Source organism: Vipera ursinii, assembly GCF_947247035.1.
Source record: "Vipera ursinii genome assembly, chromosome: 5".
In the NCBI taxonomy this organism is placed as follows: domain Eukaryota; kingdom Metazoa; phylum Chordata; class Lepidosauria; order Squamata; family Viperidae; genus Vipera; species Vipera ursinii.
Genome location: NC_139518.1, coordinates 509843 through 537402, shown reverse-complemented (window position 1 = coordinate 537402; position 27560 = coordinate 509843). Strand labels below are relative to the sequence as shown.

At 50.9% G+C, this 27560-nt stretch overlaps 2 protein-coding genes across 4 annotated transcripts in view; one reads left to right on the top strand and one right to left on the bottom strand.

Annotated features, from left to right (window-relative positions):
- The window catches only part of ATP13A4 (ATPase 13A4), a gene marked incomplete at its 3' end in the record, with an annotated part of 30280 nt that extends 17328 nt beyond the window's left edge, over positions 1-12952 (bottom strand). The window contains exons 1-6 of the mRNA XM_083364920.1: positions 12807-12952; positions 5425-5598; positions 4363-4494; positions 3229-3299; positions 3056-3136; positions 1927-1996 (exon numbers count right to left, since the gene is read on the bottom strand). Of these exons, the coding sequence (XP_083221046.1) occupies positions 1927-1996; positions 3056-3136; positions 3229-3299; positions 4363-4494; positions 5425-5598; positions 12807-12875 (597 nt within the window). The 5' untranslated portion in view covers positions 12876-12952. The remainder of the gene's footprint in view (positions 1-1926; positions 1997-3055; positions 3137-3228; positions 3300-4362; positions 4495-5424; positions 5599-12806) is intronic.
- A 5622-nt stretch (positions 12953-18574) lies between these two features.
- Positions 18575-27560, top strand: part of OPA1 (OPA1 mitochondrial dynamin like GTPase) — a 55336-nt gene continuing 46350 nt past the window's right edge. For all 3 annotated transcript variants that reach the window (XM_083363882.1, XM_083363881.1, XM_083363880.1), the window contains exons 1-4: positions 18575-18690; positions 20851-21166; positions 24228-24324; positions 25849-25956. In XM_083363882.1, the coding sequence (XP_083220008.1) occupies positions 18656-18690; positions 20851-21166; positions 24228-24324; positions 25849-25956 (556 nt within the window). In that variant the 5' untranslated portion in view covers positions 18575-18655. The remainder of the gene's footprint in view (positions 18691-20850; positions 21167-24227; positions 24325-25848; positions 25957-27560) is intronic.

The following is a 27560-nucleotide window of genomic DNA, read 5'->3' as shown; positions in this document are numbered from 1 at the left end:
CCAGGGGGTTAGGCTAGCTCACCACAAAGCAAAAAAGAGGCTGAGGCTCTGGAAAGAGGGCAGAGAAGAGCAACAAAGAGGATCAGGGGACTGGAGGATAAAACATACGAAGAACCGTTGCAGGAATTGGGTCTGTCTAGAGAAAAGAAGGACTGGGGGTGACATGATAGCTTTCTTCTTATATTTGAGGGGCAGCCACAAAGAAGGGGAGGGTCAATCTATCCTCCAAAGCATGAGAAGGAAAGACAAGAAACAACGGATGGAAACTCATCAAGGAGAGAAGCAACCTGGAACTAAGGAGGAATTTCCTGACAGTGAGGACAATCAACCAGTGGAACAGAAGTGGCCTCCAGACCTTGTGGATGCTCCAACGGAGCACAATGCTTGACCCCGTGCCTGGCCAAAGGGCAGAGAATCATTTCCCAGGAGGGACAGCCTCCTGTTGCCCCTGCAGCTGTGCCAAAGCCACCTGGACCTCCGACAGCCCCGACAGCACGGCTGAGTAAAAGGGTTGCGTCCCTCACTTCACATCCTCCCCGCGGCTCAAAGGAGAGGAATTAATTTGGAACCTCTTGGGGCCTTTTTGCAAGCAGAATTTTAATTAAGATTAAATGGCTTGACCGCCTTCAGAAAATCTTCATAGGAATTGCCCAGAGCAGCAGAAACAGGAATTGCTACTCCAGAAAAGACAGAATGTTCTGGCTGAATAAATCCTTTGTTGACTGAGCTGCTAATCTGGCTCTCAAAAAGCGGCAGGAAACGTAGCTTTGCCATGATTATGCCAGGGATCCTCCGCCTGGCTGCTCAGCCGGCTTGGCACCTATGGAGGCTGTCCCCAGAAGGGAACCTTCTCTGGCTGAGCTGAATTGATAGGAGCCGCCCTTCTCCCCTCCCCCCACCCGCCATTACCCACCCAACTTCTCTCCGTTCTTTCTCTGGCAATGAGCAGAAAGGTGGCTGGGAGGCCTCAGTGCAGAGATCATCTGAGCCGCTTCAGGGAAGGCGCCTGAATCCACAGGGCTGAAAATTCTTTGGCCCCGATGGTGAGGATGACCACCGCCCAGAAGACTGAGGGTCAACCTATTCCCCAAGGCACCAGAGGGCAGGACAAGAAGCAGCAGATGGAAACTCATCAAGGAGAGAAGCAACCCAGAATTAAGGAGAAACTTCCTGACGGTGAGAACGATAAACCGGGAGAACGGCTTCTCTCCAGACGTTGTGGGCACTCCATCACTGGAGGTTTTTAAGAAGAGACCGGACAGCCACCTGTCTGGAATGGTAGAGGATCTCCTGCTTGGGCAAGAGGTTGGACTAGAAAACCTCCAAGGTCCCTTTCAACTCTGTTATTCTGTTATTCTGACTTGTGTGTCCATTTTGAGAAGCGGAGGAGCAACGAGCCGTGAGCTCATAAAGTGAACACGATCAGAAGATGCCCCGGGATGTCAGGAACCTCACAGTCTGGAACAGCTGGGCAGGCTAGATCTGGACATTTTAACAGGTCAGGAGCAAAGCTGGTGAAGACAGCAGTCAAATAAACCCTTAGAAATGGGCCATGCTGCAGAAAAACTGCAGGTTGCCCTCTCTAAAGCCGCAAGAGGAGGAAAAAGCTGCTGGTGTGGAGACTTCAAGAAGGCCTCCCCTTGGCAGTTCTAGCAGGCTCCCAGTACTTCCAGCAGCCAAAGGGGGGCTGGGGACGAGGAAGACAAAGTGTTTGCCTGCTGCCAGGTGGACAGTGGACAAAGCCAGACAGGAGACTGTCTGAAAGGAGGAAGCAGCTGCAATTATTTCCTGCCCTCTGAAGAAGGTCCACCGAGGGCCGGTGTGCAGAACCACCAAGGAATGCCTAGGAGGCGTGGGGATGAAAGGGAAGCCCAGGACACGCTCGCAGAACGTGCCAGAGAAGCTCATCCACAGAAAGGGAAGTACCTCCTTGACCAGCAGCTTCCAGATGGGCGTGACGTCAATGTCGATGGCGTTGGGGCCACAGATTTCTCTCCTGTGGACAGGGAAGGGAGAGATGACCTCAGGGTCCCCCTCCAAGGCTAGCACGGAAGCCCTTTCGGACTTTGCAGAGCCCCAGTGCTTGTTTTGCTCCAGGAAGAGGAGACCCGATTTTCCCCAATAGCTCTTCCCCATGCCTGGAGTTGGGCTTGGGGTGGCCTCTGCTGCCAGGTGTGCCTTTGTCTCCTGAAGCAGAGCCCGTCCTTGGAGGGCCTGGAAGGTATCGCCAGGTCCTCCCCAAATGAGAAGTGCCCCCCACCTCTGGGAGCAAGGAGCTGCCCCATAACTTCCTTGATCTACCTGTGTTTTTATACCCCAGCTCTGATTCAAAATGCTGTCCAAGGGGCTGCCAGCAGGTCCCACCTCAAACCTGGTGCTCTCTGAGCTTGAGTGTTTTCTTGCAGATGTTTCATGACCCAAGTAGGTAATATTTCTGGTGACGTTTCTAGCACTGATGATGTTACTTAACTTGGGTCATGAAACATCTGCGAGAAAACACCCAAGCTCAGAGAGCACCCAGGACCCCACAATTCAACCCTGAGCTACGGAGATTATCTTCTCTTGGTAACACCTCAGATTACAACACTTCAGTATGAACCTTCAGATTAAAACGCGTCAACACAAATAAATAAGTGGAAGGAGCAACCTGGGCTGCTACTGCAAACCAGCGGAGGCCTGCCGAAGCTGAGCAAGAGGCTCGACACTGGCAGTAGAGAAGGGCCCCTGTGTCTGGAAAAGGCCTTGGCCTGTGAGGGGCACTTGCCTGGGGGGTGGGGAGATGCTGAGGGGACTGGGCAGCCAGGCACGGCCATACCACCTCCACAAGCAAGAAACCCACCAGGACACGTCTATGTGGATTCTCGGTGGAGAAACTTCACGGGGACTGTATTCCCATAAAGGCAACGGCAGACACCCTCCGCCTTGTGGGTGAAGGTGGCCTGGTGGCCCTCAAGCGCAAAGAGATTCCACACACGTCGAGCCACAAAAGACCCATGAACACAAACATGGCTTTCTGACCAATCAAGCGTGTGCTGGCCCTGCTGAACGGGAATACCTCAGCTCCTGCTCGGGGCTTGTCAGCCCTGCTCCAAACTTGGCATGGATCTCCAGGCAACTGTGGTGGTCCTCCAGGACTCTGAAAAGGAAGAGGATCCAGCTGGTGCTACACAAGGGAGGGCGGTGTCCTTCGGCCGCGCCTCCTTCCCCAGCTGTCAAAACCGGACTCACCCGACTTTCCGAAACTCTCGAGCAGAGAAGTCCCAGGCGAAACGGATCTTCTGCACCTGGAGGGACCGCACCTGTGGTGGCAAGCAAGGACAGCAGGCATGGTGAGGGGACGGGGGTCACCGCTGCTGCCAGGCCTGGAAGGGGCACCACGCCACGTGCCGAGCCTTAGGCTTAAGGAAAAGGCGAACCGGCTGGGTGAGGGGACAGCCCCGGAGAGCTTGAGGGAGGGGAAGAAAAACCATTACAGGTATTCCTCACTTAATGACCACTCAGTTACAATGGACCTCCCCCTTAATGACCGTTCAAAGTTACAACAGACTTGTGGGCATCAGAACCTCAAAAAAAAAAGAAATTCTGATGCCCACAAGTCACGTGATCACATTTGGGCAGATGGCAACCAGCTTGCATTTGTGGCTGATTGCAACTTTCGCCGGTCGTATGAATGAAAAATCTGAAGGGTTAATTTTTTTTGGCAGTTTCCAGCATTTACTTCCAGTTCCGGGGGGGGGGGTTGACCCATTGGGGAAGAAGACAGACTCGTTTAATGCAAAGGTGCTTTTTCCAAAAGGCAACTGGATTTTCTTGGGGTTTGTCTCCTTGAAACCGCTTTGCTTCTCATCCAAGAAGCTTCTTTTCAAGGCATCCAGACACAATAAAGTCACCGCGTAACCCTGAGAAGCAAGGCGGGAGTTTTCCAGCTGGCAGTGGGGCCAGGTGGGGACCCCTTCTCCAACCTGGAGCCCCACCGAGGTGTGGAATGCACCTGCATCTCCCTCCCAACCAGCATGGCTGTGTATTATGGGAGCTGGGGCTTCTAGGGAGAGTATCCGGGGAGTCTCTGCTCTGCTGTGCCAGCAAGAGTCGTGTCCTGGTTTCACCTCCCAGCAGCTCACAGGAGAAGCCTGGCAGCGCACCCTCCTCAGCTGAGCCCAGTAAGAGGATTAAAGACTTGTCTCTGGCCAGCTCCAGCCTTTTCTGCTGGGCCTAAAGGTCAGGACCCCTAGCTGTTCTCCAAGCCTAGGTGGATGGCTGAGTGGTAAAAGCAGTCCACCCACCTTGCATCTGCTCTCCCAGCCCTTCGGTCCCTTTTGAAGGCTTCTGGAGCTCCACGAGATGGTGGGATTCCATCTTTACCTTGAAGTCTGGTTTCACAACAACCCTGTTCAGGAGGGACTCCTCGTCGTCCATGGCAAGAGAGCTGGGTTTCACATGGGCAGACAGAGGGATCCAGGTCACCTTTCTCTGGGTGCAAATCTGAAATTCATCCTGGGGAAAGAGAGCAGAAGTTGTGGAGGGACTACAACACAGGCCAGAGGAAGAGGAGAAACACAGCCAGGTTCTTTTCTGAAAGCCACCTGCAGTGACCAGCTGCCCAATCCACCCAGAGACGGCCTGGAGTTGGTCCCAGGGTGAGTCTTACAGACCACCAGCTGGCCATCCTCCTGCCCACTGGAGCGACTTCTTCATAGGAGCCCCTTCTGGTTGGCATGAACGTTCATTGAGACCAGGGGTCCCCAAACTTGGCAAATTTAAGACTTTTTCTGGGAGTTGAAGTCCACAAGTCTTAAAGGTGGCAAGTTTGGGGACCTCTGGTCTAGGTCAAAGCTTCCCAGCCTTCTCCATTTTAAGATGCGTGGACTTCAACTCCCAGAATACCCCAACTGGCTGGCAGGGGTATTCTGGGAGTTGAAGTCCACACGTCTTAAAATGGAGAAGGTTGGGGAAACAACGTTCTAGGATTTTAACTCAAGACAGCTATGAAACCTTCCCTGTCCAAATCAAATTTGGTTCTTTCTATCTTCTCCCCCACCGGACCCATTTTTGCTGGAAACCCTTCACGGGGTCTGTCCTGGCCAGCCCACCGTGTTAGAGACGGGTGAGGAGAGGAGACTGACTCAAGGACCAAGGAGGTTCCAGATCAAAAGCAGGATCCACCCAGTCTCTAAAACCTCAATAATTTCCCAGGAATGTAAAACTGTAATTCCTTCCTCTCTCTTCATTCCTCACCCTCTTTGGCAGTTAAGCATGATTAGCACTGACGACATTACCTCCTTTGCATTATGAAAGGTCTGCAAGAAAACAACCAAGCTCAGAGAGCACCAGGAGCCCTCACTGCACCCCCCACCACCAAGGTAGAAATATTCTCCTTTGGAGACCAAGCTCCCGTGAGGGGGAGGAAAGGAGGGAGGGACCTACTGTGGTTCTGAGCAGCAGCACGTCGGCCTCCTCCAAGCTACAGGGCTGGCCGTTGGCCCAGACGCCCCACTCGGGTTTCCAGTGGAAGAGAAGCAGGAGGCCTCCGCAGGACAGGACGTAGCCAGCCAGGCACAGGGCCCTCCGGAAGCCCTGGGTCTTGTAGCCAAATACCTCCTGGAAGGAAAGAGTTTGCCGTGAAGAGAACCTTCCCACTCAGTCCGCGTGAAGGCTCAGTCCTGGTAAAGCCTCTTTTCAAAATAATCGACCTGGAGGAGAACAGATGGCGGAACCTGGGCCGGAGTCAACAGAGGTGCTGAAAGAAAAGTCTTCTTCGGGGTCCTGTCCAAGCCAAGAATAAGAAAAATGAAGATTGCTTTAGAAAGGTGGTTGTGGTTTATCGAAGAGCAGAGCCAGACAAAAATGTGACTCTGGGAAAGCTGACCCCATGTAGCTGGGAGTGGTGGGTTTTTATACCTTCCTGGGCTTTTGTGTTTGAGGTTGTTTCCTGTTCCCGTGGCATGAACTTTGACCTGAGCTTTTGAGCACGTCCAGCTCTGCTCTTCAATAAATTACAACCTTCTTCCTAAAGCAGCCTCCGTTTGGTTTATTCCCAGCTTGGACTGGACCCCGAAGAAGAGTTTTCTTTCAACAGAGGAATCAACCTAGCATCCCTACGTAGCCAGAAGCAAACAAAGTCCAACTTCCCTTGAATTCCCTTGACTCTTGTCTATCTCTAACCAGTGATGATGATAATAATAATAATAATAATAATAATAATAATAATAATAATAATAATAATAATAATAATATAAAGTTGGAAGGGACATTGAAGGTCATCTAGTCCAACCCCCTGCTCAGGCAGGAAGCCCTATCCCATTTCAGACAAATGGCTGTCCAGTCTCTTCTTAAAGACTTCCAGTGTTGGAGCATTCACCACTTCTGGAGGCAGGTTGTTCCACTGGTTAATTGTCCTCACTGTCAGGAAGCTTCTCCTTAGTTCCAGGTTGCTTCTCTCCTTGACGAGTTTCCATCCGTTGCTTCTTGAACTGCTTTCAGGTGCTTTGGAGAATAGCTTGGCTCCCTCTTCTTTGGGGCAGCCCCTTAGATATTGGAACACGGCTATCATGTCACCCCTCACCCTTCTCTTCATTAAACTACACATACCCAATTCCAGCAACCGTTCTCTATATGTTTTAGCCTCCAGCCCCCTAATCATCTTGGTTGCTCTTCTCTGTACCCTTTCTAGAGCCTGGCCATTAGTTGAGAAGATTCCTCTGCGTAGGCTTTTAGCAGTAAATCAGCTTAATTGAACCTTCACGTGTGGACTGGCCTTTCGTGCTTGACACAACCATCCGTATATTCAACAAACAGGTTTCCCAACCGCATAAAATATATCTGGGAAGTCACTGAGTCTTGCATACTGTATTGAATTTTGGACTTTATTCTGAAACAAGAAACTTTCCAAGACACTGTAAAAAGATGAAGAATGTTCACATGGATTTCACAGACATCTTGAATGGATGCTGTGGGACCCCAGAGCTCAAAAGAGCAATAAGATCGTGGCACAATGTTTCATCCTCCTAGGATTCCCCCCCCGCCCCAAACTTCAAGGTATCTGTGCTGGAAATGACACATGGTAGATCCCAGATCCAACATTGGCATCCTCGAGTCAGATGGAAACGTGGCTGCTGCACAAGACTCAGAAGTTCTTGTTCCTACCCAAGGGGGAAGGAGGTCTGGCTCTGGAGCTACCAGAGGTATTTGTCAAGCATCACAGGAGGAGGAGGAGGAGGAGGAGGAGGAGAATGGGGGAGGAAGAGAAGGAGGAGGGGGAAGGGGAAGGGGGGTGGAGAAGGAGGAGGAGGAGAATGGGGGTGGAGGAGGAGGAAAATGGAGGGAGGAGGAGTATGGGGTCCTCGGCCCTCTCTGAACTTCGCTGTTTTCTTGCAGATGTTTCATGACTGAACTAAGTAGCATCATCAGTGCTGGAAAGGAGGAGGAGGAGGAGGGCTATTCCTATCAATCAAGGAAGTATTTATGATGCTTCCTCTTGGAGATGGTGATCCAGAGCAGCTTCTGTAGAAACCCATTGGCTCACTTTTCAGCCGCAACGCCTGCCAATTTGCCACACAGGAGACGAACAGGACTACTTCTCTGGAAATCCAGCCAGGCAGCGTCCGCAAAGGCGGGGAACAAATGGGTTTTTGGGTGAAGAAAGCGAGTTTGGGCTCAGGCTGCTTGTGTGGATGGGTTGCCTTCTCCAGAGGCCTCCAGGCCAGCTGGCTGAACCCTCCTAGTCCTCTTCAGCCTCTTTCCCCTGACCTGCATCTGGCCGAATTCCTTGGTCAGCCTGCAAGCCGCCGGGGTGACACCTCCAAAATAAGGCAAGCTCTGCTGTGGGCGCAATTACTTTGGGCAGCCGGGCAGCGAGCCAGGCACTTTGCCATCCAGAGGACCCCCTGCGGTTCCACTTCAGGGCCGTTTGGCGCTGCATGCCGGGGGGGGGGGAACGCCAGGGTTCTTCCTGGGCTCCATCAAGCCAGCCAATTTCATCCCCTGGGGGGGGGACTTTGAGCAAAGCAGCGGGCGAGAGGCCTGCTGCCTTTACAGGCTGTGGGATTCAGAGACCAGTCAATGCAGGGTGTCCCAAATATGTCTGTCTGCCTACGCAGAGTTTATTGTATTTATACAGTTTTAACAAGCAGGAATTTGTTGTTGTTGTTGTTGTTAGCTGCGAAGTCGTGTCTGACCCATCGCGACCCTATGGACAACATTCCTCCAGGCCTTCCTGTCCTCTACCATCTTCTGGAGTCCATTTAAGCTCTCGCCTCCTGTTTCAGAGACTCCATCCAGCCACCTCCTTCTCTGTCGTCCCCTTCTTCTCTTGCCCTCAACCTTTCCCAGCATGAGGCTCTTCTCCAGTGAGTCCTTCCCTCTCCTGAGGTGGCCAAAGTATTTGAGTTTCAGCTTCAGGATCTGGCCTTCTAAAGAGCAGTCAGGGTTGATCTCCTCTAGGACTGACCGGTTTGATCGCCTTGCAGTCCAAGGGACTCGCAGGAGTCTTCTCCAGCACCAGAGTTCAAAGGCCTCAATTCTTTGGCGCTCAGCCTTTCTTATGGTCCAGCTTTCACTGCCATACATTGCAACTGGGAAGACCATAGCCTTGACTATACGCACTTTTGTTGGCAGGGTGATGTCTCTGCTTTTTAGTGTGCTGTCTAGATTTGCCATGGCTTTCCTCCCCAGGAGCAAGCGTCTTTTAATTTCTTGGCTACAGTCCCCATCTGCAGTGATCTTGGAGCCCAGGAAAATAAAATCTGTCACTACCTCCATTTCTTCCCCATCTATTTGCCAGGAATTGAGAGGGCCGGATGCCATGATCTTGGTTTTCTTAATGTTGAGTTTCAACCCAAGTTTTGCACTCTCCTTCTTCACCCGCAACAAGAGGCTCTTTAGTTCTTCTTCACTTTCTGCCATTAGAGTGGTATCATCTGCACTTTCTGCCATTAGAGTGGTATCATCTGCAGGAATTATGCACAGCAAAAGCATTGTTTATTGGTGTACTCCCCAGTCAATCTTAGAGAACATCCGAACATCCCATGCCAGGGCAGACTCTTCCTTATCTAGCTGGTTCCTTGCAGTCCTTGGCAGTGCCAATTGGAATGAGCTCATAGACACGTGGATAACAAGATACTAAGGCAGGCAGTTTGCTGCACACGGTCCCTTCCTATCCTTGACCTCCATCTCTACAACAGGCGGTCCTCAACTTAGGACAAGGATTGAGCCTCAAATTTATGTTGCCAAGCAACACAGTTGTCAAGTGAGTTTTGCCCCATTTAATGACTTTCCTTGCTACCGTTGTTAAGTAAATCACTGCAGTTGTTAAGTGAACCTGCCTTCCCCACTGACTTTGCTGGTTGGAAGGTCACAAAAGGGGATCACGTCACACACACACACACACACACACACACGGTCGTAAGTGTGAAAAAACGGACACGTCACTTTTTCCAACACGGTTGCAACTTCGGTCACTAAACGAACTGCTGTAAGTCAAGGACCCCGTCGCCTTGTGGTCCCAGCTTCACCCAAGTGGTCTGCTCCAGAAAAGCTGCGGGTCATCGGCCAGCCTCTCCCTCCCAGTCGGTGCCACTGGCCTAGGATTATGGGAACTGAAGTCCAGTATTGCCAAAGGGACGCAGTGCAGCTCTGGGGAGCCAGAGAGAGCTGAGTGCGAGGAATTTGGCACCGAGCGCCACTCGGCCCCGTCCCGGCAGACGGGGAAGGTCCCTCCCAGCCGAGGCAAGGCAGGCAATGACCGGTTCTTCAGGGTGGGGCTTCCTTCCAGGATCTCTCCCCGGTTTTTGAACTCTGGGGTTTAATTGCTTTAACCTACGCTGTGATTGCCACTCCTGTGTTTCCTTTAATAGCCTCCTTTTCATTCTGCTTGGGGTTGTCCTGAGTCTGGCCTATTTTTTGCCAGGCGTCCCTGAAGAACGCCCGACCAAAACACCAGCACAGCCTCGGGTGTGCAGGGCCTGGCACTGTCTCCAGCTGCCAAGTGACCGGGCTGAGGGGGGCAGAAGGTGGCAGAGCCCACCTGGGGTGTTGCTGGGCAGGAACTGCCACCTTCTGCCCCCATCGGCTCCTGCAGGCTGGCCTCCCTCGTCTCCAGCCCTGGCTCCTTCCTGCACACACCCCCGGTCCCTCTTTTTCCTTCTCTGAACTCGTGGGGTCTGGCCCGAGAGAAAGAGGGGGGGGCAGCTGCTTCCTGGTTGTTTTGGAGAAACTCTTCTCCCAAGTCCGGGCATGCACGCCCCTCCTAAGACATCCACGGGGAGCAGCTGGATCCGAGGATTCTGGGGCCTGCAGGGGAGGTCCCAGTGGGTCTTGGGACGGTCCCTGCCCCCATCTCTGCCTCAAAGGAAGAAGCCGAAGGCCCTCAGCAGCAAAGGCTCAGCACCCAGGCTCGGCCGAGGAACAGGGCCCCCGAGGAAGAACGGGTGAGCCAGAGCTAAGCCCTGCTTGGAAGGGGGATGGTCTAGGGCCTGGGAGGGGCCGAGGAGCAGGAGCTGAGGAGTCCCCCCCCCAATTCCTATGGCAGCCTGGGACCCCTTGCCCAACCCTTCAGTGGGGCCCTGGGCAACTGACCCCAGGTGGCCTCGACATATGGAGAGGGTTGGACTAGATGACCTACAAGGTCCCTTCCAACTCTGCAATTCTAATTCTAATTCTAATTCTAATTAATTCTAATTCTACTCTTCTCCTGGACTGTCACTGACCCACCTGCCTGCTACTTTCTCCTGCTCGGCTGCTAGCCAGACAATGTACAGCCAACTCATCATGGCAACTTGCCACAACCAGCTCACCTAACATCAAAGAAATGGTGGGACAGAATCATCAAAGAAAGGATGAGAAAGGAGAGACAAAATGAAACCTGGATGACAAATTAAAATACTGTAATTTTAAAATGATTTTAAATAATTAAATTGAATGGCTGGATTGTCCCGCAGAAAGCTGTCCCCGGTGAGTTGGCCGCAGAGAATGGGCCTTTACATCCAAGGAGGAAAGCGAAGGGAGGGGAGGGCTGTGCCAAAGAGGGAAGGGACGGAACGGGGCAGGCGAGCCTTCCAGGCCGGGCACCTGGCTGGGCACGGAGTCCAAATTTTAGCAGTGAGAAAATGACTCTCAAGCCGGGGAGTCCGCAGGGAACGGTCAACGCTACATGTGTCAGTCAAACATAGTGGCAGCTGTTTTTTGATCCCACCCTGCAGACACCTTCCCTCCGGGCTTCATACCCACCCCTCCGCTGGACGTCTGCCCGTACAGAGGTTGTAAGCTGCCCACAGTCAGTGGGCAGCAAGATGGGCGGCATGTAAGGTTAATTAAATTAGTTTTGATTAACCTTGATGAACCTTATCTATCATATATTAATTAATTTTGATAGTTATTATATGTTAATTTAACATACAATTTAATGTTCCACTCTGGGTTCCCTGGCCTTGCTAAGTGCTGAAAATGAAAGTTAAAGGCATAACTTTGAAAACGTGCATCTCCTACGGAGTATAGGTAGAGATGGGGGCCCTTCGCCACCTCCGCCCCTCCAGAAAAGATGCCAGGGAGAGCCGCCTTCTGCCTGCGCTGCCCCCGCGCCCCCCAACTCTGCCCAGCCTCGCCGGGGCCTGAAAGAGCCGCGGGGCGGGCTGCCTCGCAGGCGGAGAGAAGGCGAGGCGACGAGAGGCTGCAGCCGGGCTTCGGGGCGCCCTCGCTCGGCCCCAGCGGAGGAGACGGAGGCCGGTGGAGGAGCGCAGCCAGGCCCGGGGAAGCCGGGCTGAGCTCGGGGTTTCCAAAGGACGCCGGCCGACCCTTTGCCACCGCTCCCGCAGAGGAAGCCCCCCGACCACCCCCTGCACAGGCGCTGGGGCCGAACGGAACCCGCTCTCCCAACCCGCCACCCGCCCCGCGGAGCTCCGGACCCCCCCGCGGGGCTCCAGTTATAAAAGAGAGACGTTGCTCGCCACGGGGAAGGGGGGGCACTGCGGGGAGGTTTTAATCCGGGGGGGCAGAGCAGAGAGGAAGATTGCGGGCGGGATGGGGAGCAGCGTTTGGGGCAGAAAGCGCCTCGGAGCGCGGACTGGCGAAGGGGAACCGGCGGGGGGGAGGGAACTCCCGCAAACCAGCCGCCGAAGACCCGGCAGGGACAGCGGAGCTGGCAGCCTCCCCGCTCTGGGAAGGACGCCGGCGGGCAGCGGCTGGACGGCGCCCCCTTCCCCTTCCCGAGAGCCCCAGCCCCCAGCCGGCGGGCAGAGCCGGCGCTTCGGAACAGCAGCCGCGGCCGCGCGGGCTCCGAAGCTTCAGCCCGGGTCTGGTTACAGCTCAGCTAGCAAAGTGGGGGAAACGAAACACACACCCCCACACACACACTGTTTATTTGGGGGGGGCGTTGCGCCTTCAGCCCACTCTTAGCTCCGGGCCACGTCCTGAGCGCAGGTGGTGAGGAATGCCCAATTGGCGGCGAAACAACTACAATCCTTTGTGCGATAAAACCCGGGAAGAAGACACACACCCCCCACACACACTTTTGCTCCGCTGGTGGGGGGCCTGTGCCCTTTCCAGCGAGGCCCCCCCCCCCAGTAAGAGTCGGCGACTGCCAAGTTCCACCGAGGACGGCTTCGTAGCGCAGAGAGCCGCCGCCGCCGCGCTCTCGGCACAAAAGCCGGTTTGCTTGGAGAGGCTTTCGCTCCCTTCCGCCAGCCCGTCCTGTCTGCCCCGTTGCCGGAGCCTCGGGGCCAGCCCTGCAGGGACGCTTTTCCTCGGAGCGAGAGGCTGCCTCCGCGGCGACGGTGGGGAAGAGCGAGCAATGGGGGGGGGGGAGACGGACTCACCACTTCACCCTCCTCTCCCTTGTTGAGCAGGGCCCTGTGGCTCCCTCCGTGCTTCTCCCCCATGGGCATCGCTCCAAGCCTGCTGGCGCAACTGCCCTTCCTGGGGCACCAGGGATGGGGCAGCTTATATACGGGGCTGACCTGCAGGGCCACACCTTCCTCCTGCCAGGCTCCTCCCTGCAGCTCCAGGTGAACAACACCTTTCCTGCCCTCCTTCCTCCAGCAATGAAGAGACCAGGGCCACAAGAGTTCCACCTGCCCAGGCAGGCTCCAAGCCAGGCAAAGGGAGGGGGCTTCCTGCAGAGATCGGGAGATGTATTCGCAGGGGGGGGTGCTCCTGACAAAGGCAGGTATTGTGTGAGTGCCACCGCCCGGTTGTGGGAGAGAGGCCGCCTGAATCCGAGGCCTGGAGGTGCTTCCTGCCCTCTTCCTGCTCCTGGGGGGGGCCCTCCCCAAATCCCTTGCTCTTCTGCTCCGTCCGCATCCTGAATGGGCAGAGGAAACCCTGCAGGGGGGACAAGCTAATCCTTAAAGTAGGAACCCTGAGTCCCACGATACAGGACCAAATAAAATTCTTCTGGGCCATTCTTATTTCATTCTTTGACAAAGTGACTAAACCAGTAGACCAGCGAAGTATACTTAGATATCAGTACAACATTCGACAAAGTAGACCACAACCTAGTCTTTGGTAAGCTAGAAAAAGATGGGATAGACAGCAGCACCATCAGATGGATCTGTAGCTGGCTGACAAACCGTACTCAGCGAGTAGTCCTCAACGGCACTACGTCTACACGGAGGGAAGTAAGCAGTGGGGCACCACAAGCCTCTGTCTTAGGCCCAGTACACTTCAATATCTTCATTAATGAATTAGATGAGGGAATAGATGGGGAACTCATCAAATTTGCAGATGACACGAAACTGGCAGGAACTGTCAACACCCCAGAAGACAAACTCAGGATCCAAAAAGTTCTTGACCAACTTGAACCGTGGGCCCTGTCCAACAAAATGTGTTTCAAGGTGGAGAAAAGCAAAGTTTTACATTTAGGCAGGAAAAACCAAAGGCGTAAGTACAGACTGGGTGACACCTGGCTCAAAAACAGTAACTGTGAGAGGGACCTCGGAGTCCTAGTAGACGATCAGTGTGCGGCAGCAGCCAAAAAAGCTAATACAATCCTGGTTTAAATAAACAGAGGCATAGAATCAAGATCACGCGAAGTATTAGTATCACTTTATAAAACCCTAGTAAGAGCCACACCTGGAATACCGCAACCAGTTTTGGTCACCATACTACAAAAAAGATGTTAAGACCTTGGAAAAAGTTCAGAGAAGAGCAACTAAGATGATCCCAGGCCTGGAGACTAAAACATAAAAAGAACGGCTGCGGGACTTGGGTTGGGCTAGTCTAAAGAAAAGAAGAAACAGGGGCGATATGATAGCAGTTATTCCAGTATCTGAGGGGCTGCCGCAAAGAAGAGTGTAGCGTTATTCTCCAAAGCACCAGAGGGAGGGACATGAAACAACGGTTGGAAACTGACCAAAGAGAGAAGCAACTTGGAATTAGGAAGAAAGTTCCTAACAGTGAGAACAATCAACCAGTGGAACAGAAGTTCCCTTCAGAAGCTGCGGGTGCTCTGTCAGTGGAGGCTTTTAAGAAGAGACTGGACAGTCACTTGTCAGAGATGATATACGGTAGGTTCTCCTGCTTGAGCTGGGGGCTGGACTAGAAGACCTCCAAGGTCCCTTCAAGCTATTCTATTCTATTCTGTTCTGTTCTATTCTATTCCATTCCATTCCATATTTTCTATTCTATTCTATTCCATTCCATTCCATTCCATTCCATATTTTCTATTCTATTCTATTCCATTCCATTCCATTCAATTCCATTCCATATTTTCTATTCTATTCTATTCCATTCCATTCCATATTTTCTATTCTATTCTATTCTATTCTATTCTATTCTATTCTATTCTATTCCATTCCATTCCATATTTTCTATTCCATTCTATTCAATTCCATTCCATATTTTCTATTCTATTCCATTCCATTCCATTCCATATTTTCTATTCTATTCTATTCCATTCCATTCCACATTTTCTATTCTATTCTATTCCATTCCATTCCATATTTTCTATTCTATTCTATTCTATTCTATTCTATTCTATTCTATTCTATTCTATTCTATTCTATTCTATTCTATTCCATTCCATTCTATTCCATTCCATATTTTCTATTCTATTCTATTCCATTCCATTCCATATTTTCTATTCTATTCTATTCCATTCCATTCCATTCCATTCCATTCCATATTTTCTATTCTATTCTATTCCATTCCATTCCATTCCATATTTTCTATTCTATTCTATTCCATTCCATTCCATAAAATTCCATTCCATATTTTCTATTCTATTCTATTCCATTCCATTCCATATTTTCTATTCTATTCTATTCTATTCTATTCCATTCCATTCCATATTTTCTATTCCATTCTATTCAATTCCATTCCATATTTTCTATTCTATTCCATTCCATTCCATTCCATATTTTCTATTCTATTCTATTCCATTCCATTCCATATTTTCTATTCTATTCTATTCTATTCCATTCCATTCCATATTTTCTATTCTATTCTATTCTATTCCATTCCATTCCATTCTATTCCATTCAATATTTTCTATTCCATTCCATTCCATTCCATATTTTCTATTCTATTCTATTCCATTCCATTCCATATTTTCTATTCTATTCTATTCCATTCCATTCCATTCGATATTTTCTATTCTATTCTATTCCATTCCATTCCATATTTTCTATTCTATTCTATTCCATTCCATTCCATATTTTCTATTCCATTCCATTCCATTCCATTCCATATTTTCTATTCTATTTTATTCTATTCTATTCCATTCCATTCTATTCCATTCCATATTTTCTATTCTATTCTATTCCATTCCATATTTTCTATTCTATTCTATTCCATTCCATTAAATATTTTCTATTCTATTCTATTCTATTCTATTCTATTCTATTCCATATTTTCTATTCTATTCTATTCTATTCTATTCTATTCTATTCTATTCTATTCCATTCCATTCCATATTTTCTATTCTATTTTATTCTATTCTATTCCATTCCATATTTTCTATTCTATTCTATTCCATTCCATATTTTCCATTCTATTCTATTCTATTCTATTCTATTCTATTCTATTCCATTCCATTCCATTCCATATTTTCTATTCTATTTTATTCTATTCTATTCCATTCCATTCTATTCCATTCCATATTTTCTATTCTATTCTATTCCATTCCATATTTTCTATTCTATTCTATTCCATTCCATTCTATTCTATTCTATTCCATTCTATTCCATTCCATTCCATATTTTCTATTCTATTCTATTCCATTCCATTCCATTCCATATTTTCTATTCTATTCTATTCTATTCTATTCTATTCTATTCTATTCTATTCTATTCTATTCTATTCTATTCCATTCCATTCCATATTTTCTATTCTATTCTATTCTATTCCATTCCATTCCATTCCATTCCATATTTTCTATTCTATTCTATTCTATTCTATTCTATTCTATTCTATTCTATTCTATTCTATTCTATTCTATTCTATTCTATTCTATTCTATTCTATTCTATTCTATTCTTTGTTTTCTGGCTCTTTGGAATTCCCTGGGCCCTTTCTTGAGAGAAATTCCACCACAAATTTAGCTGGGCTTCTGGGACACCGCAGGAAGGTCTCCAGAAAGCTGGAGTTGCTGCAACCAGAAGCCCCTTTCCCCAAGAACAGGGCAGAAGCAGCCGACGATGCTTTACAATCCTGAAGAGCCCCTCTCAGCTGGTTCAGCTGGGGATGCTCAACCGATCTGGGGTCCCTCTCTCTCTAGTCATAGGCAGGTGGAGGGAAGGGGGGACCCAGCCATCCCCAACACGGGCTTTCTTTCCATGCCCCCAAGTGAGTCAGGCCACCAGTGACAGCTGCACTGCCCAAACTATGTGCTGTTTCTCCCTGGTCTTTTTAATGGAGCTGCTCCTTTTAACATTTAAACATTCATTTTGACAGCCACTCCTAAAACTCTGCAAAAAAAAAAAACACCCTTCCTTCCTCCTCCTCCTCCACCTCCTTAGGAAGAGGGAGCCAGGCAAGGATGGGGCCTCCTGTGCCTGCAACTAGCACTGGATGCTCTCCTTAAAGGGGGGGGCACTTCACAGACAAAAGAAAGCCGAAGATCCTGGGCTTTCCTGGAGAGCAGGAAACTAGGAAGGACAGCAGATGCTTCCACGGGTGTGTAATCCCAATCCCAGTGATATGCAAAATTACCAATATTGAGGGGGAGGGGATTGTTTACTCTTTGTGGGTACCTTTCTGATCGCTTGGAGTTCAGGTGATGCACCCCACAGAAGAAAGGAAGAAAAAACTGCATGAGCCACAGAACCGAGATAAAATAAGTACCAGTGTCCCAACCACGCAAAGATCTGCTGGAACAAACTGTCTTCAGGTCCTTTTGCAAGGAGAAGGAAGTCGGGAGAAGGCTCCCTGGGGCATCTGCAGCCCCCAGGAGGCCCTCCCTCCCTCCCTGCGGGGAGGCCACACAGCAACTGGATTTCCATGGGGAGAAGCAAGAAACAAGCACAAGGGCTGGCCTACCCAAGTGGTGGGTGCCCCATCAGTGGAGGGTTTTAATTGGGCAGTCTGACTTGGTGCAGAGTCTCCTGCTTGAGCAGGGGGTTGGACTAGAAGACCTCCAAGGTCCCTTCCAACTCTGCTGTTCTGTTAATTTGGAGTACAAATGCAAGGCCAGGGGCAAAACTGAAGGGGGCAGACCGGAACAAGCGTTCGGACCAAGTATGAACAGGCGGGTCCACTTTTCAGGCCAGATGGAGGTTGTGACACGGGTTCACAACCACACACACACTAACACACAGGGTGTCTCAGAGGCCTCCCTCCGTGGGGCTGGCTGAGAAAGCACCCCCAGCGCCCACCTGCCCTTCGGCTCTGCAGTTGGCGCTCGGACCTCTAGACCAGCGCTTTCCAACCTTAGGAACTTGAAGATGCGTGGACTTCAACTCCCAGAATTCCCCAGCCAGCATAGCTGGCTGGGGAATTCTGGGAGTTGAAGTCCACGCATCTTCAAGTTCCTAAGGTTGGGAAATGCTGCTCTAGACGGAGGCGGTGGGGGTCTCTGAGGCAGTCCAGCCTTTCCAATCTCACATTCTGAGCGGCTGAATTGGGCTCTTTGGGAGCAGGGAATGGGTAAAAGCAGCATTCTGGGAGTCCGAGTCCCTGAACAACAGCTGGCAGGAGCTGGGAACTGGAGATGATACGGGCTGGCAGGGGATTCTGGGACTTGGGAGTCCCTGCACATCAGCTAAGGGCTTCCGGGAGTCTGGAGCCCATGGGTGCCAGTTGGGGGATTCTGGAAGTTGGAGTCCATGGAGGGCTGGGAACTGGATATGATACGGGCTGGCAGGGGATTCTGGGAGTTGGAGTCCACCCATGCCAGAGTTGCTGAGCTTGAGCCAGGTCAATCTGCGGTTTCGGGGCTGCCCGGGCTCGGTCCGGGCAGAGGAGCGCAGCTCCAGCGCCGGGGCCTTCCGGGCAGCGGCCGAGAGCGACCTGGGCAGCCCAGGGACCCGAGGCCGGGCCGGAGTGGCTTGGCGCGACCCTTCTGCTCTTTCGTGAGTCTACAGCACCGCGCGTCCGTCCAATCGCGTTCCAGCCCTGGGCCTGGCGCGCAGGCGCAGCGCTCCGGCGGACGGCCCGGAAGCGGCAGCGGCTGAAGGGCGAGGAGGAGGCGGCGGCGGCGGGGAAGCACCGGCCGGGCCGGGCGGCGCAGGATGTGGCGGGCTCGCTCGGCGGCGGCGGCGGCCTGGTTAGTGCGGGGCGCCTCCCACCCCACAGACCCGGGCCCGCGATTGCCGGCTCCCGCGGGGGTGGCGGCGGCGGCGGCGGCGGGGAAGGAGGGCCGAGGCGGGGAAGGAGGGCGCTTCGGGTGGGGAGCGGGGTCCGCGTCGCTCCGGGAGCCGATCCTCCCGCCTGCAGAAGCCGAGGCCGGGGCTGCCTTGGCCGGCAGGGAGGCGGCCTCCCCGGGCCTGCCCAGCGCCCCGCCCCGCCCGCCCGCCTCTTCCCCGGGGCCCGGCGGAGGCCCGGCGGCGCATGAGCGCCCAGCCCAGACGGACAGGGCGGGGGAAGGCTCCGCGAGCCGGCCGGTCAGGACCGTAGCCATGTCTCCGGGATGCCCGGTTGAACAGAGGCCCCGAAGGTGCTTCCTCCGAAAGGCCTCCCTTCCCCGAAACAGGGGAAGCTCCTTGGATGGGAAGCGAAACGTTTTCCAGGGGAGAAAAAAAACCAACAACAACGAAGAAAGTCCAGTTTCCTTTTGGGAAAAGCAGCTCTGGGGCCCCGGAGGGCGGGAGGGGCTTTCCCCCCCCTGAATACATTTTGCTTCTCATGCAGGCTTCCCCAGGATGGGAAGCGAGACGCTTTCGTGGAAAAGCCCAAGAAAATCCAGTTACCTTTTGGAAAAAGCGGCTTCAGGACAAGCGGGAGGACGGAGCTATCAACGTCGGTTCGGTCTCCCTTCGAGGGAGATGCTTCTGTTCGCCCCCTTGTCTGTGGAGATGCTCCAGGTCCTGGTTGTCCCAGAGCTGCTTCTTCCAAAAGGGACTTTCTCGGGCTTTTCCTTGAAAAATCTTTCGCTTCTCATCCCGAACTGAAGAAGCTTTTTCCATGAGAAGCAAAATGTTTTCAAGGGGGGAAAAGTCCAGTTGCCTTTTGGAAAAGCGTCTTTGGGACAACCAGGGCCTGGAGGATGGAGAATCTCCATAGACCAGGAGAATAGAAGCCTCTCCCTTTGAAAGGATACCGATCCAGTGGTAAACGCAGAGAGAGAGACGGTGTGATGTTGTGGTTAAGGCACCAGGCTGGAAACCCAAGAGACCCGGGAGTTAAGACTGGAACTCCTAATGTTGGAGCCTCTGGATAGAGACTTAATAGGCAATCTTATGCGAGACAATTCTGTCCGATGAAAACAAAATTAAAACTGACCGAATCCAGAAGAGTGGGTGGCTATGTTAAATTGAATCAATGTTACTACTGGTAGCAATAACAACCTGCTACAATCCCAACCACTGCACTGCACGCTAAACGTTCGTACCCTTTACCTTTGCTGGCCTCCTTTCTAGCCTACCCCAAGATCTTCACAGTTTTGAAGGCCGAAAATAGGGGGTTGCCCAAAGGTTGCCTTGAATGCGTAACTCTACTTTGTATAGGTATCATAATTAGCAACACTGTAAACCTGCACTTACATTTATAAAGATGAGAATAAGAAGTTATTTCACTGTCTCTGCGCAGCTGTCATACGATGCTGGGCATTTGGGAAATGTAGCGTGCCGTGTTCCTGACTCCCTCGTGTGACTTGTGCAAGCCAGATTCCTTTGAGGTTTGTTAGGCTACATCTCCACGGAGAAATTTCAGAGGGCTGCATCCCAAAGGTGCTTTTCAAAAGGCAACTGGACTTCTTTTGAAAAGCACCTTTGGGACAGTCGTGACACGGATGATTGAAAATCTCAACAGGCCCAGAGGGCTCCATGTTGTTGAAGGCCTAAAGGGCCTAAAGGTTGAATCATTACAAAAAATGTGGTTTTTATTCACCATTTATTTAGGAGTGGTGCTTTTTGCACTGAAGCCAATGTTCTCCTTGTAGGATGGTTTTATGAGACCTCTAACCATAAATTTTGTGCTCCCAAAAAGGCAGCACAGGTTGCAACACAGATCTGGTGCTTTTCAAAAGAAAGTCTCTCAGTGACTCTTCATGTGCTGCCTGCAGTAACTTTTTTGAACCAGCCTCAAAGTGCGCCCCCAGATCCTCTCCTCAAGGTGGCCCACTGCGTCTAGGAAAGTAGCAGATGATGTGTGGGAGTAACTGTAGAAACTCAACGTGAAACCTTGTTGACCTGTGACTTTGAACTGCTTGCGTTCAAGACTCTGAGAAAATAAGAATAATCCAGGATCCGCGTTTCCTCCCCTTTAGCGCTGCCTGTCAGAATTTGGCCAGTGGGACCTACAGAGCGAGTGGGAAGCTACCGCTGCAGAAGCTGCATCTTATTTCGCGAAAAACTCATCATTCCTGCCATCCCACTTCCAAGTTACCAAGGCTTCGCTTAAGGACCGCGGCACAGCAGTACTCCACCCTCAGTCGCCTTCCCTTGCGCAGCTCCAGGCTGCTTGTCAAGTACGGCCTCCAGCCCTCCAGGAACTTCTGGCTCGCTCGGGTGGCCTCCAGGCTGCTGCGGCTGCGCTATATCGTGCTGGGCTCTGCGGTGGGCGGCGGCTACACGGTCCAGAAGGTACCAGCTCTCTGTCCTTGAGGGTGGCTTGTGGTTGGCATGCAGGAGGTCCAAGTATCCTGTCAGATAATAGAACGTGGAAGTAGAGCAGGGGTCTTCCAACCTGGCCCTTTGACGACTTGTGGACTTCAGCTCCCAGAATTCCTCAGCCAGGCACGCGTGCCTGGCTGAGGAATTCTGGGAGCTGAAGTCCACAAGTCGTCAAAGGGCCAGGTTGGAAGACCCCTGAGGTAGAACATCCACAAATGGTTACCTAATTCAGGAGGACATTTGGACCTGTTTGTAAGGTAGGTGTTAGGCTTATCTTTTGCAAACAAAAGGATTCTAAAGAATTAAACCTTTACTCTTCGGGAATAGAATCTCTTCCCTAACGAGTAACGTTGATTCAATACGGATAGTCCTCGACTTTACAGCGCTTCGTTTAGTGACCATTGAAAATTACAGCGGCACTGAAAAAGGTGATTTATGACCGTTTTTCACTCTTAATGACCGTTGCAGCATCCCCACAGTCGCGTGATCAAAATTCAGATGCTTGGCGACTGGTTCATATTTATGACAGTCGCAGCGTCCCTGGGGGGGGTGTCACGTGATCCCCTTTTGCCACTTCTGACCAGCAAAGTCAACAGGGGAAAGCCAGATTCACTTAACAACCGTGCGGCTGCATGGTTCACTTAACAACTGCAGCAAGTAAGGTTGTAAAAATGGGGCAAAACTCACGCAACCAGTGTGTCAACAACAGAAGCGTTGGGGTCAGTTGTGGTCGTAAGTTGAGGACTACCTATGTAAATAAATCATTTCCTGGCATTAAAAAAAACCGAAACGGAGTCCTTACCAGTTTAAGTCAAACGGTGAAAATCTGCCTCTGTTTGGCAGCTCTTCATTCTGATCTGCCAGCTAAGCCCCACCTTGTTAGTTGAGTCGGTGCCAATTTTTTTTTTCTCTCCGGATACCTTCAATTCATAAGCTTGCAGTGTAAAAGAAATTCATCGTGAGTCTTGCTGAACTTGGTTTGTGTTTTGTTTTTTTTTCACGCCTGTAAGATCCGTGGAAATAATGAACGCTTTCTAAAGCGAGCACCAGCAAAAGTCTTTCTTCCTTGGTAGCATTTTTAAATAATTGTTCATTTTTTTCCTGAAATAACATGCAATATTAGACTATCTGCAGGGTCCATTCTAATCCCACGATTCCTTGTTCCCACTTCGGTGTGAGTCTGTGTGAATATTATCGTATTCTGCCCCCCCTCCTCCTCCCCCCCCCCCCAGTCTTCTGTTCTCAGAGCTAAACACATCCAGGTCCTTTAATCTCTGCTCACGGGGCTTAATTGGCAAGCATTGGTTGGGAAATAATTTTTTTATTACCACTGAGTTTGTGGATGGTCGCTGAGCGAGGCGGTTGCTAACCCAGGAGTGGCTGCGTTTCCAAATGGCGTTACTAAGCCGGATATCCTCTAACGTTTTCCTGTGTGTTTGATTTTCTAAATGATGAACTTGGCTGCTGCCTCTGTTACATTTCACCCCGTTAAAGATAAGCCTGGCATAGCCTGAGCTCCTTAGAGAAGACCTTTCAGCTATAATAAGCATTTTCCTCCTTCTGAATGGCTGCTGTAATTCGATTTAATGCAGCTTTGAAGTCTGCCAGGTGGAGCCCGGTGGGAGAGTGAAGGATGGGTCCTCGGATGGGGAAGTCAGTGCGAAAGTCCCCAGCCGGCCTTTGGAAGGTTTGGGGGCCACAGACGAAGCTCTTTCTATGGAGGTGGTGGCTTCACGCAGGGCAGGTAGTCCTCGCTGAACAACCGGTCGCTTAGCGACCGCTTGAAATTAACGACAGGCCCACCCAAAGCTACGTATGACCTGTTTTCAGAGTTTCCTCATCCACATGGACATATCCTCTGGGGGTCCCTGCAGCCTCCTTACGGTCACCTGACTTTCACAACAGGGTTTTGCTGCTTCCTGGCAGAAAAAACGGCCACAGGAATAATGCATGTAATGCATAATGACCACAGCATTCACTTAACAACCACACTGTTCACTTAATAACCCTTGCAGCAAAAGTCATAAAATGGTGTCCGGTCACAGGAGTGCCTGGACTTAGGGCCATCATCAATTATGATGGAAATTCCAGACTCCTTTATGTTCAAAGCCCTCCATGGCATGGGGCCGGAGTACCTTAGGGAACATCTGCTGCCGGCATCAATCTCCCTGCGCCCTGTGCGTTCCCACAGAGAGGGCCTCCTCAGGGTGCCACCGATCAGAGAATGTCGATTGGTGGCCCCCAGGGGGAGATCCTTCTCTGTGGGCGCTCCGGAGCTGTGGAATCAGCTCCCGGTAGAGCTCCGGATGGCGCCCGATCTTCGCTCCTTTCGTCGCGATCTCAAGACGTTTTTGTTTGTACAAGCCGGCCTAGCCTGATGGGGATTGGTGGGGGTTTTTATTTTTGGTTTCTTAATTTTTATCTTGGGGATTTAGAATTGTATTCCAATTGTTTTAACTTGGGCAATCATTTAATCTCTTTTTAATGTTTGTATTTGGTATTTTATTCTGCCCTGTGAACCGCCCTGAGTCCTCAGGGAGAAGGGCGGTATAGAAATATTATTAAATTAAATTAATTAAATAAGTTGAGGGGTACCAGGATAGGGGCCTGATCCTCGACCGAATGTATTAGCCCTTTGTCCAAAACGCAGTTTTGCTTGGTTGGTTATAAGCCGCCACCTAGATCCGCCTCTTGGCAAGAGGGGCAATATATACGCTTTAAAGAATAATAAAACCTGACTTTTGTCTTCCGCCCCATGCCCATTTCTCAGTAAACTGATTGGGCTGTTTTGTGGCTGTGGTCTTTGGGGGGGGCGGCTTGATGGACAGCCGGACGTCTGGGACGCTTCCTGCCCGCCAGCTCTGCCTGCCTCTGCCCCTCCTCTAAAGACGCATTCCGATATGAGCTTAAATCCGCAGGTTTATGCGCACGTCTGAACCAGTTGATCAGGGCTGGGTTTTCTGGGGGGCTTTTTCAAGACTTTCTCTTACGAATGCAAAAACTTTATGATCTTTTTCCCGGCTTCCTTTAGACCTACAACCAATGGAAGGATTCGCTGCCTGACCTCAGCGAATATAAATGGATTGTCCCTGACTTCCTGTGGGAAATCGATGAGCACATTGACTTTGGTAGGTGCTTCGTGTTCCCGGTCGCCCCTCAGAGACTTCTGACCGAGGGACCCCCTCATCAAATCCACCTTTTGGGGGGGGGGGTGTTCATGGGTGTTATTCTGCTAATCTGAGGTACATAGCAGTGCAGTATTTCTGTTGTTAAGCCAGACGTTTGTTAAGTGAGCCTTGCTCCAATTTGCGACCTTTCTTGCCACGGTCGTTAAGCGAATCACTGCACTTGTTAAATTAGTCACAAGGTCGTTAAGTGAATCTGGCTTCCCCCCCCCCCATTGACTTTGCTTGTCAGAGGGTCGCCAGAGGGGATCGCGTGACCTTGGGGCACGGCGACCGTCATAAATGCGAGCCACTTGCCACGCGTCTGAATTTTGATCACGTGATGACCGTGGAGATGCTGCAACCGTCGTAACTGCGGAAAATGGCCATAAGTCACATTTTTCAGTGCCATGGTAACTTTGAATGGCCGCTAAATAAACGGTTGTAAGTTGTATTTGTATTATTTATTTATTATTAAATTTGTATACCGCCCATCTCAGTGTTGGGCTGACTCTTAGAGAGAGAGATGGAGGGAGGGAGGGAGGGAGGGAGGGAGGGAGAGAGAGAGAGAGAGAGAGAGAGAGAGAGAGAGAGAGAAGATAAGATAGATAGATAGATAGATAGATAGATAGATAGATAGATAGATAGATAGATAGATAGGATAGATAAGATAAGATAAGATAAGATAAGATAGACAGACAGACAGACAGACCCTTTATTGTTATTTTTTACTGTGAGCAGAATGGCACACATTAAAAATGAAATTTAGTTGCTCTCAAAGTGTACACGTGCATAACACACATTTAAGCATGCTATATACAACATACGTATAGACCTGCATCCTTACATATAAGTAACATACAAACGTTAATCACTGTCCATCTTGAATACGTAACGGAAGGAATAGGTTGTGTATAACAAAAATGCGATGAGTGAAACATGCCCTTTCCACTTTGGGGCTGGGAAACGGGTTTTGTCAAACTCGCCCTCCCCAACTTCTCATCATAAAAGGGGGCTACTCTCAGCCTGTCTCCTAGGAGCAGGATCTCCACAGTTGGCCCCGGAATCGAATCCTTCCAGCTGCCTCAGCTGCCCCGTTTTCAAGAACTCCGAATCTGCCTGGTTTCAGCTGGTCTTGGGTTTGGGGTTTGGGGTTTCTTCTCTCCAGCTGGAGACTGGGCAGTCAGATGCCCCCACTCCCCCCCCCAGCAGTGATCTTGTGGGAAAGCGCGAGAGTTGTCCTCCCCTCCGTAGAAGTCTTTATTTTTGGCCTCCTGTGAGCTTGGACCGGCTGGTCCTGGGAGCCCCGGAGGGTGGAGATTGCAAACGCGGGGACACGATCCTTCGGCTGAGAGGTGAAGATTCAGCCACATTTTATAGCGCCACTGCCTGACAGGCTGTGCAGAATGCAAGAATTGAACCAAGGCAACACTTTATTTTTTTAATTAAAAATCTGGTGCCGACTCATTTTCCCGTCTTTGTTCCTAGAGAAGCTTAAAAAGGCTCTTCCCGATTCCGAAGAGCTGGCCAAGCTCGTGCCGGACTTCCACAAGATCAGCGAGACCTTCAGTTCCTTGTCCGGTTTCTTCACACCCGGTAAGGGAATAGTTTTCTCCAAAAGGAGAGGGAAATGTGAGGAGGTTGATCCGGAGAAGCTGGGAAGGAGTCGTTTTGTTATTTCTTGGCCCTTTGAATCTGAAACTCTCGGGAAGAGGATGAAGGCCTGCGCGAGCATCCTAGGCCTTCTGCTCTCCCTGGCTTTCCCCGGCAACCCACCAGACTTCCGGGGCACACACACCCCGGGCCTCTTTAGACCTGGGCAGCCTAGGAAGCGGGACCCGCCTGGAAGAGGCCACTTTTCCAGAAAAGGTGAGTCTCCAGGAGGAGGTGACGGGCATCTTTTGGCAATGGCCGTAGCACTTAGAACTATATACCGCTCCATAGTGCTTTACTGCACTCCCTGGGCCGTTTACAACGTTTTGCATCCTGCCCCCGACAGTCTGGGTCCTCGTTTTACCAACCTGGGAAGGACACAAGGCTGAGTCAACCGCGAGCCCCGTCAGGATCGAACCCCAGGCTGTGGGCAGTGAGTCAGCCTGCAACGCTGTGCTGCAACCACTTGGGCCACCGGGGCTCTCTTAGTCACAGGCCCAGATGTCGGAGAGTTGGTGTTTGCTGCGAGGCCGTGGCCTGGCGAGCCTGGTGCTTCTCCTGGGTCCTGGCCGGAGCGTCAGTCCCTGGCCTGACCCCACCCTGGGCTGGTTCTCCTCTTGGGCAGCGAGGACCTTCTCTGGGGGGGGGGGGGCTGAATTGAGCCTTGGCCTAGGAACATCTGTCTCCAGATGGGAGCTGGGAAGGGGTACGTGGAATGGGAGACGGCAGCTGCTGCAGCAGCAACTGGGGTGGGAGGGAGGGAGGGAGGGAAAGAAAGGCAGCCACCTCTCCTGGAAACCTCCGGTGCCCTGGCCTTGCCTGGGGGGGGGAAGGGGGCTATTTAGGGTGGGAGACCGGATGAGTGGTGAGGAAACCTCAGTTTTTTGAAATCTCAAGTTCTGAAACGAAGTTCAGATATTCAGGACCGGTACATGAGACCCTCCTATGCACTTTTATATTTTGGAAATTGGACCCCCGCCCCCCCTTCCCTTCCCTTCGTGGCAATTCGTTTTTGACCCTTCCCCTTGTCGATACCTCTTGGTGTGCCACCTCTGAGAAAGTTGTGACCCGCGTGGTATTGCCTTTCCTTTGCCATTTGTAGTGTTTTATCATTTTCTTCCCCTCCTTAATGCTGGTTTCTCGCAGGTTACAATTTGGTTAATGAAGTCATAGGAGCTTCTGATCTACTGTTGTTAGGTGTGTAAAATGCGCTTTACTCGTTTGATACTCCTCCCTTTTTCAAAAACTGTAATGATAAAATGCTTGCAGGAATCGGAGACGATGCCTCGGTTCAGGTGGAATGTTTTTGTTTTTCTAATTCTTAAGACTTGGAAATTCTGGAGCTAGTCTTTCAGCTCAAGTCAGGCGAATGGAATTGTCTTTCCTCCATGGTATAAATTCAGTTTCTCAGTTTTAGAAAACAATTTTTAAGGAAAAGTGAAAAATCAATGCATGAAAATTCAGGGCCTTTAATTTGCCCCAGTAATCACTAAAAATGACTGGTGAAGCAGAAGGGGAAGGTCAATAAATTTTATATTGAAATAATA